We start from the raw sequence: 10,000 nt of genomic DNA, 5'->3' as shown, positions 1-10,000 counted from the left end.
ACACCAGTGAGTTGATGACCGGAGACGGGGGCCCGGACCTGCCGCTGTACTGGCCGATGAAGGAGCCGTCCTCGTTGAACTGCGTGTCCCCGGAGTCGGCGTACTCCACTAAACTGTCCTCGCTGCCGTCGCGTGGGACCGTCCCGCTGGAGGGCGTGGGGCTTACTCTGAGCGGCTTACGGTCCTCCTCACTGCGAGAGAAACCACAGGTGAACCATGAGGCAAACACTGCAAACATCACGCGCTTCAAACATCTGCACACCCCTGCATCAGGACACATTCCCTGGAGACATGAGGAGGAACTTCAGCTTCTTCTCCAGTAAATGTGTCCTGATTAACCCTCATCCTGCCCTCGGGTCGTTTCCACCCGAAACTCATCTATTAAAGATTAAGTGTTCATCAGAGGCGGGACTTTTGTCACCCTTGAACCACAAATACAAACAAAATTAAAAAAATGATGGATTCAAGGAGTTTTGTTGTTGAAATTAAAAAAAGTAACAAATCCTTCATTCACGGGTCAATTTGAGCCCTTTAGGAATGAATGGAATGTGAGGAATGCTTCAGTTCACACAGAAAAACCTAAAAATGCTCAAAATTTAAAGTAAAAATACTAAAACTCTACCAAAACATTATTTTATAATGTCTACATGTGTATCTGAATGCACACTGAAGCAACTGGCTTTAGGACCCAGCGGAACAGCTCATTTGCTCCATATAGAGCTATAAGGCCATCTAGTGGCTAGACATGAAATATCATGTTATATTATTATTTTTCCACAAGAGGTCGACAAAGACTCACAATTTCATGCATAACCCTTTTAATTCAGCTCAAAATATCTTACATTGGGAGTTATTTTGAATTTAAGTTGAAAGAATGTGTGGAATGTGCTTAAATGACTATTTATTTATTATTTATTAATCAATCTAGTCATTTAAAGGTAAAATAATATTAAAGTGCATAAAAAAATATATAATCTAAATGAAATAAGCTTTCTGGACAAAAAAATTAAGAAAAAATCAAATCTAATGTTAGGTCTTCGGGTCATGTGACCGCTAGGGAAGGAGGAAGGGTAAGAACGTGTAGATGTTTGTGCTGGAAAACGAGACAGAAACACTGAGGAAGAGCATCATGATTTCAGTGAGGTCGTGACTCGTGACAGGGCATGAAACACACATGCACAGTTAATATCACAGACATGTGACGTAACTCTCAGAGCAAGTGTTAAAGCTTTAAATCATCTCATTTATGATCAATCATCAGACGGATGAAGCATCCAAGCGTGAGGATGAAGAGCAGACTGATCTCAGAAGCGCTGAAGCAGCAGCAGAACCTGATCCGGTTCATGCACTCGTTCTGCTGGCGCTTCATTACACACACACACACACACACACGCACACACACACACACACACACACACACACACACACACACACACACACACACACACACACACACACACACACACACACACACGACGACTGATGGACATGTGGACACACTTCCCCTGAATCTACTGTATATAATATACTGCCAGTGCACGTTTGATTACTGTACTTATAGACTGCAGTCAGTCACTGATGACCATTACTAATGTAATCTATTAGATTACACAGTTCAGGAAATGTAATCCGACTACTTTTTGATTTTTGATTATTCTTCCACACTGATATAAAACCATAAACAAAACAGAAATTACATTCCATTCTTTACCATGAACTTTAAGTGCATTAAACATCACAATACATCAGAGTTCATGAAAAGCTAATACTTAAATCATAAAAATTATACAAATCATAATCATAAAATAAAAATGAAAAATAAAAATATTTCAAATATTGTTTTACTTAAAAAAAAAAACATTTAGTAAAAAATTTTTTTTTTTATTTACCTGCAAAATATCTTTTTAGTAAGTGTTTATATTTTAAAATGTATATTTTTTAATAAATAAAAAAAACGCAAACTAAAAAGTATGGAAAGCTTGTTCCGCCAAAGAATGAAAAATGAAAGGTCATTGCAATTCTGACTTTATTTGTCAAAATTACGAGAAATAAAGTCAGAATTGCAAGAAGTAAACTTGCAATTGTGAGAGAAAAAGTCGCAATCATCTTTTAAAATGTTTTATTCTGTGGCGGAAACAAACTTCCATAAAATATATTTTGCAGGTAAAAAAATAAAAATAAAAAAATAAAATTTTAGTAAGTGATTTTTTTATTTTTTATATTTTCATTTTTTATTAAAAAAACCCCCAGTTACATTTAAAAACAATAAAAACCACTTACTAAAAAGATCCATTTTTTTATTTAACCGCAAAATATCTTTTTAGTAAGTGTTTTTTATTGTTTTTATTTAAAAAAATATATATTTAAAAAGAAAAAAGCACTTACTAAAAAGACCTATTTTGCTTGTTTACCTGCATGTCAATTGAAAGCAAAATGCACAGTAAAACTGGACAAAGAAGATTCAGGGAATAATCTACTGTGTGAATAATATGTAATCAATGAAAAGGAACAGTAATCTGATCATAAGCATTCGGAACTGTGATGTAATCGAATCACAAGCACTTAATGTGTGTGATGTGCAGGTAATCCAGATGTGATCAGTTACTCTGGGCTCTGCTGATTGAGTCTGTTCAAGAGAAGTGTGATCCTGGAATGACTGTGTTTCTCCCAGTGAATCCGCATGCAGATTCCCGCTTACCTTCCGCCTGGATTCAGTGTGTGTGACGTCAGCATCACACACTGAGATCCGTGAGGAGTGTGTGTGCATCTAGCGCACACTACAGGACAGAAGCTCGACACACAGAGTAAAGTCTGAATGATCGTCTACTACACACTCATATTCTACATGTGGAGATACAGATGTGGGAATCGACTCCCGAACGGGGGTTTGAGCGCTGGAATAAAAGCTTGCATGTCAGTCATACTCACATCATGTGACGGGATGAGGAAAGATAAACATCTACTGCAATCATCTCAAAAAATCAAGGAAATCGTTTAATGATATAAAAGAATATTGCTGTACAGGAGTAAAGTGCACGGGGCGTCTCGCGTGCAGAGTAAAGCAGGAAGAGACTGTGAATGTTCAGATCTGTAAACTAAACTAGGATCGTCTGCGGGACAGGAACATAATGCAGGAAACACGTGCGGATCTGAAGTTCATCCATGCGGATTGTCCTGTAAAACTGCAGACCGGATCAAGTCCCTCAGAATCCGGATCAGATGAAGATGAAGATGAAGAATCCCAGAGTCGTGGAGAAGTGCTGACTGCGCAGATGTGGTCTCCTGAGGGGTCAGAGGTCAGGGGTCAGGGGTCAGGTCAGCGCTCTCTCACCTGTACTCTCCAAACGTTATATCGTCCTCCTTCATGGGCTGGATTTCCGGGTCTCCGTGAGCGTCTTCCTTCTCTTTAACTGAGACAAACATCAGCGATCAGAGATCAAAGTCACACACACACACACGAACGACATCTTGGATGAAAGACACGAACATCTTGGATGACGTCAGGGAGAGTAAATTATCAGGAAATTTTTATTCTGAAATGAACTACTCCTTTAATACTAAGACCATAAAAAAACACTTTCGCTACTTGAACCAAATTAAACGTTATGTAACATAAACGTCTGCTAAAGGGTTAAGTGTAAATGTCAACACAAGTCTCACCTGGATATTTCCCGCCCTTGTTCCTCTTGATGAAGCAGACGATGAGCAGGATGAGGATGAGCAGAGCGATGGCCGACATCAGCCCGATGAACCAGCCCTGAGTGGCGATGTCCACCTGCGGACTCACCATCGCTGAGGAAGAGGAGGAAGAGGAGGAGGATGAGACACGGCAGATCCGTTCGCCAGCGAGTCACGGAGGATCACGGACACACGAGTGACGGACTGCTCAAACACACTCAGTGTTACTCTCGTCTTCCAGTACATACATCGATGACGTACAGCACACTTAATATCTGCAGTCTGTGTTTCTCCAGTACACGTACCTTGAGTTTAAAGGTGACACATTATGCCCATTTTCACCAGATGTGATATAAATCTATGGTGTCCCCAGAAGGTGTGTGTGAAATTTCAGCTCCAAATTCCCCCAGATCATTTATTATAGCTTATCAAATTTGCCCTTTTTTGGGTGTGAGGAAAAATGCGTCGTTTTTATGTGTGTCCCTTTAAATGCAAATGAGCTGTAGCTCCACCTCCGTTCAGAAGAGGGCGGAGTCTTTACACGAGCTTCAGAAACTCCGGCAATAACAAAACAGGCCAATCTCACTCATCCAGAATCCCAGAATAACCAGTAGCGAGTGCAGCCTTACGGAGAGACTCAGGAAGAGTTTCTGAATGTTAGTGGAGACATTTCTGTAGTTGTTGTGGAGTTACATTGATCATCTCATCATCATGTTTAACTTCTCCACAAGTGTCCACAGTTCCTGAGGTGTTTATAAGACAGCGGTGACATGTTCTGGTCAATAGTGTTCAGTGCTCGTCTGTGCTAAACCACAGAACAGTTTCAGGCTTTGCTGGATCTTTATCATTGCGTTAGAACTGGTCTCTGTTGTCGCTTGTGGAACCAAATGTCGGCTGGTGTGTGTAAACGTGCAGATTAAGGGCCGGTAATATTATAATAAGATCCTCTTCATACGTCAGAAGGAGAGCGAAATCTGATCGGCTTATTTTATAACATGCTTGCAGAGAAAGACTCAGCAGAACACAGTCACTGGGTTTCACTTTACACGTTTTCTGGGTTGGTAGAAGCACCGGGACCCGATTATAGCACTTACACACGGAGAAAGTCAGTTTTTAATGATTTGTACTGAATTTGCCCCCCATTTGTACTGAAAAACAAGACAGACACTGAGGAAGAGCCTCATTTTGTGCGGGTATAGTCATGCTGATCAGTGGACAAAGACCCATGAGCACAGACAGACTCATGCAGACGCTCATCAACACATCTCCCAGCATGCATCACAGCAGGCACGTATCCCACAAGGCCTTGAGGCTGAGAGGAAGCCTCACCTGGGAGCGTGACCAACAGCTCCTCGGAGCGCCGGAGCGAGCGCTCGTCCTCCCGACCTCCGGCCACCACCCGCACCTTGTAGGACAAACCCTCCTTCAAACCCTTAAGCACGTGGAACTGAGAGCCGTTGACCTTCTCTGTGTGCCAGTCTTCATCACCTGAGGGTTTCCAGCACACGTTCAGATCTCTACACCTTCTGACCTCCTATACTGTTAATCTACAGAACAACTCAACCGTTATGAGCCTTCACTGCAAAACATGAGGCTCTTCCTCAGTGTTTCTGTCTAGTTTACTAGCATTCATTTACTGGAGAAGGGCAATGACTGAAGATCAAACTCATTAAACAAGACTTAACATCTTCAGTCCTTGTGCTTCTCCAGTGAATGTCTCCTGGTGTCGGACTGTTTAGGAGCAGGATCATGTTTTGCAGTGTATCCCGGTCGGACAACTCTGTTAGTGACTACATGAGCTCTACTCTATATGTTCATGTGTTTGATCATCATAAAGCACGACACACGCATGCAGGAGTCTTACTGTTGTCTATAATATATTCAACATAAAGGTGTTTCTCGGGACCCCAGTATTCCCAACTGATCAGCGCTCCGTCCTCGCTCACGGATGAGCTGACGTTCCCGAATGCAGGAGCGATGGCTGGCGCTGAGAGAGAGAGACACAAGCATCAGCTCCGGATGCGGATCCGTGAGGGGAAACTGAACGACTGACGCGAGAGCCGCTGTTTACTGAGTGAGTAGAGTGAGGGCGGGACATGACATGTGACGTTAGAGTGTTAGGGGCGGGGCTATTGATGATGTCACTACAGCGGCTGTACCCGCGTACTGGGGAGGGGAGGGGAGGGTGGGGGGGGGATTGGGTGCCCGAGCTCCTGGAAAACACACACACACACACACTCTCTCACACATATACACACACACTCACACAGCATCACGTGACTCCAGCAGATCAGAGGTCACATCAGCGAGTGTCAGGAGGAAAGAGAAGGAGGACATTTAGAAAAAGGAAAGATTAAAAGATCAGAAGGAAAACACACACAGGATTCTGACATTCCTCCCCCTAAGAGACGTTTGTACATATACAGGTTACATGCATCAATCTTTGAGAGCCAATTAAGAGTTTAAACCCATTTTCAGTGATGAAACTGATTAGAATAAAATGTCTTTTATTGACTTGAACCTGGACTTTAAAGTGGACTCAAACCTCTTGCAGTTGTGATACAGTCTCAGTCTACATTACATTCACACTAGTGTTTTAGGAAGCCAAACCATTAATAATAATAATAATAATAACTTTCAGCATTTTTGAGACATACTTAGACTTAAGTACCTGTACTGTAACTAATGGACACTTTCTCTGTAGTGAGACGCTAGTGCGCCCTGTCTAGTGGACGCACCTCTGTCGAGGATGGTGAGACGCTAGTGCGCCCTGTCTAGTGGACGTACCTCTGTGGAGGATGGTGAGACCCTAGTGTGCCCTGTCTAGTGGACGTACCTCTGTGGAGGATGGTGAGACGCTAGTGAGCCCTGTCTAGTGGACGTACCTCTGTGGAGGATGGTGAGATGCTAGTGTGCCCTGTCTAGTGGACGTACCTCGGTGGAGGATGGTGAGAAACTAGTGTGCTCTGTCTAGTGGACGTACCTCTGTGGAGGATGGTGAGAAACTAGTGTGCTCTGTCTAGTGGACGTACCTCTGTGGTGGATGGTGAGACGCTAGTGAGCCCTGTCTAGTGGACGTACCTCGGTGGAGGATGGTGAGAAACTAGTGTGCTCTGTCTAGTGGACGTACCTCTGTGGTGGATGGTGAGACGCTAGTGAGCCCTGTCTAGTGGACGTACCTCTGTGGAGGATGGTGAGACGCTAGAGTGCCCTGTCTAGTGGACGAACTTCTGTGGAGGATGGTGAGATGCTAGTGCGCCCTGTCTAGTGGACGTACCTCTGTGGAGGATGGTGAGACGCTAGTGTGCCCTGTCTAGTGGACGAACTTCTGTGGAGGATGGTGAGATGCTAGTGCGCCCTGTCTAGTGGACGTACCTCTGTGGAGGATGGTGAGACGCTAGTGTGCCCTGTCTAGTGGACGAACTTCTGTGGAGGATGGTGAGATGCTAGTGCGCCCTGTCTAGTGGACGTACCTCTGTGGAGGATGGTGAGACGCTAGTGTGCCCTGTCTAGTGGACGTACCTCTGTGGAGGATGGTGAGATGCTAGTGCGCCCTGTCTAGTGGACGTACCTCTGTGGAGGATGGTGAGACGCTAGTGAGCCCTGTCTAGTGGACGTACCTCTGTGGAGGATGGTGAGACGCTAGTGTGCCCTGTCTAGTGGACGAACTTCTGTGGAGGATGGTGAGATGCTAGTGCGCCCTGTCTAGTGGACGTACCTCTGTGGAGGATGGTGAGACGCTAGTGTGCCCTGTCTAGTGGACGTACCTCTGTGGAGGATGGTGAGATGCTAGTGCGCCCTGTCTAGTGGACGTACCTCTGTGGAGGATGGTGAGACGCTAGTGTGCCCTGTCTAGTGGACATACCTCTGTGGAGGATGGTGACGGCCTCCTCGGTGAGCGCAGGACCGGATCCCTGCTGTGTTTTGGCACTGAAATAGAACTTGTAGCGCGTGCTGTGATGGAGGTTGTGCAGCGTTACACTGCTTTGATTGGACGGCAGATCCATCTCATCCAGCAGACCCAAGTCATGGCTGCTGTTGACTGGAGGCGGAGCGAGAGCGGAAAGGGGTGGGGTCACGTTATTTCAGCCAATCATAAGCTGCTGTAGATTTAGATCTTAGGTGAGGAGAGATTCTCTCACCCGTCTGATATCTGAGGGTGTATCCGGTCAGACGGCCGTTCCTCTCGTGAGGTGGAGCCCACTCCAGCGTCAGAGAGTCCAGATCCGAAGCCGACACGCGGAAGAACGACGGCACGCCGGGAACTGGAACCATACAGACCACAAAATCTGTGCCTTCAAGTCAAGTTTTATTTCTACAGTGCTTTATACAGTACAGATCATTTCAGAGCAGTTTCACAGTGATAAACAGGAAAACAGAATCAATGATGCAAACTTCAAACTTGCAAGATTCAGTGGTGAAGCAGCTCTACAGAAGATCAGAGAGTCATTATTCAGATCAGTTCCGTGGTGATTCAGTTCAGTTCACTAACTGTGTAAAGTTCTTCATTAAAGGTAGGGTAGGTAATCATTTTTCTAAAAAAAAAACATTCCAAATTTGTTTAAACTGTCTTTATATACCAATACATAATTAAAATGTAAGTACTCTGAAAAAGAAAATATAAAAATCGAGTGACTGTAGACCTTTTAATCTGCAATAAACACAGCTCATTATTTCCATTCACTCCACCCCCTCCCTTCTGAGCTCCTTCCAAAGCCACGCCCCCAAAACACATGAACGCGCGACGCCAAACGCTCAGGCTGGAACAAGACGCATTTATTACCTGAGACGAGTGGAGAGGAAGGAGCGCAGTACATACAGTGACAGTAGGTAAAATACCTAACTTTATCACTATGAATATAAACAAATAAGATTTCTTTTAGTACTCACTATCAAGCTAGTTTCATTCGGTAACGAGCTATATTTATAAGGCAAAACTAAAAACAGGTTGCATTGATACACGTTTTTCCATTACCATCAGTTACACTGTGATGAAGATGAATTTCGTGTAAGATTCATAACATATACGGTGTTTTGCATGTAAGAGTTTCCATGATGAAAACATTGTTGACTCTAATGAAGACTAACGTACACTCCGAGTCCGGAGACAAGTACCGCATCGTCGGCTCGAGGACAGGTCCGGGGTTGAGGGCGAAGCAGAGGAGGTCGTTCAAGAGTGCGGGCAGGGTCCGAGGAAGTAGTTTTTGCCTTGTTTGCCTTCGCTGACTGCATATGCAGGTGCTTTGAGCTGAATATTTCCGGGAACGGTGACATGTGATGAGTGCACGCCGGGCAGCGCGCGCAGTGGGGCTCGGGGCGGGCACGAGACATGAAGGCATCTGATTGGTTCTTTACATTCGCACCGAATGGCAGTGATTGGTCAGAGTTTTTACTGTCCTGCAGCTGCTACAGAGGTCTGATTTTTTTCATTCCTTTTTCTAAACACATAATGTATTGACTACTATCAGGATGGAAGGACCATTTCACCCAGTATAAAAAAAAGTGTTTCTGAACAGGATTACCTACCCTACCTTTAATGAAACAAGTTCAATTTCAGCTGTAAAGCTGCTCTGCAGGAACACATTCAGAATTGCGAGATAAAAAATTGCAATTGCGATTAAAAAGTCAGAATTGCGAGAAATAAACTCATGATTGTGAGGAAAAGCCAGAATTGCCAGATAAAAACTTAGTTGCAAGAAAAAGTCAAAACTGAGAGATAAAAATTGCAATTGCGAGAAAAAAGTCAGAATTGAGAGATAAAAATGTACAATTACAAGAAAAGTCAAAACTGAGAGATAAAAAGTCGCAATTGTGAGAAGAAAGTCGGAATTGCTAGAAAAAAGCCAGTTTTATGAGAAATAAAGTCATGATTGCGAAAAAAAAGTTTTGCAAAAGAATTGCAAGGTAAAAAATTACAATTTGTAGAAAAAGTAAGAAATGCGAGAATAAAACTTACAGTTGCAAGAAAAGTCAAAACTGAGGGATAAAAAGTCGCAATTGTGAAAAAAGTCAGAATTCTGAGAAATAAAGTCATGATATGAGTGAATAAAGCGGGTTGAGCGAGTATTCAGATGCTCTCACCGCCCTCCGGCGTCTCGAAGCGTTGCGGGGCGCTAGCGGGTCCCTCCCCACGGCTGTTGAACGCCCTCACATGCAGACTGTAGACGCTGAACGGGTGCAGGTCCGGGAGCTTCCCGCGGGTTCTGTTGGGCCCGAAGCTCTCGCTCCGCTGCTCGCCGTGGTGAGAGTTGTGTCGGTGTAAACTCCGCTCGCGCTGGTAATGAACCTGCACAACGACAACAGAGTTTACACACGCTCGTAT

The 10,000-nt window shown here is 44.2% G+C and overlaps 1 protein-coding gene across 8 annotated transcripts in view; it reads right to left on the bottom strand.

Moving 5' to 3' along the window:
* The window catches only part of nrcamb (neuronal cell adhesion molecule b), a 79,153-nt gene that overhangs the window by 2,154 nt on the left and 66,999 nt on the right, over nt 1-10,000 (bottom strand). For 6 of the 8 annotated variants that reach the window (XM_082160635.1, XM_082160638.1, XM_082160639.1 and 3 more), the window contains 8 exons: nt 9,760-9,964; nt 7,821-7,943; nt 7,544-7,720; nt 5,543-5,665; nt 5,008-5,166; nt 3,661-3,792; nt 3,332-3,410; nt 1-191 (listed from right to left, as the gene is read on the bottom strand). The exon at nt 1-191 is cut by the window's left edge and continues 2,154 nt beyond it. In XM_082160635.1, the coding sequence (XP_082016761.1) occupies nt 1-191; nt 3,332-3,410; nt 3,661-3,792; nt 5,008-5,166; nt 5,543-5,665; nt 7,544-7,720; nt 7,821-7,943; nt 9,760-9,964 (1,189 nt within the window). The remainder of the gene's footprint in view (nt 192-3,331; nt 3,411-3,660; nt 3,793-5,007; nt 5,167-5,542; nt 5,666-7,543; nt 7,721-7,820; nt 7,944-9,759; nt 9,965-10,000) is intronic. The other 2 variants (XM_082160640.1, XM_082160641.1) reach the window with 2 other exon arrangements.

The sequence above is a fragment of the Leuciscus leuciscus genome (genome assembly GCF_965113295.1).
Source record: "Leuciscus leuciscus genome assembly, chromosome: 25".
Lineage (NCBI taxonomy): Eukaryota > Metazoa > Chordata > Actinopteri > Cypriniformes > Leuciscidae > Leuciscus > Leuciscus leuciscus.
This window is presented reverse-complemented; position numbering and strand designations above follow the sequence as displayed.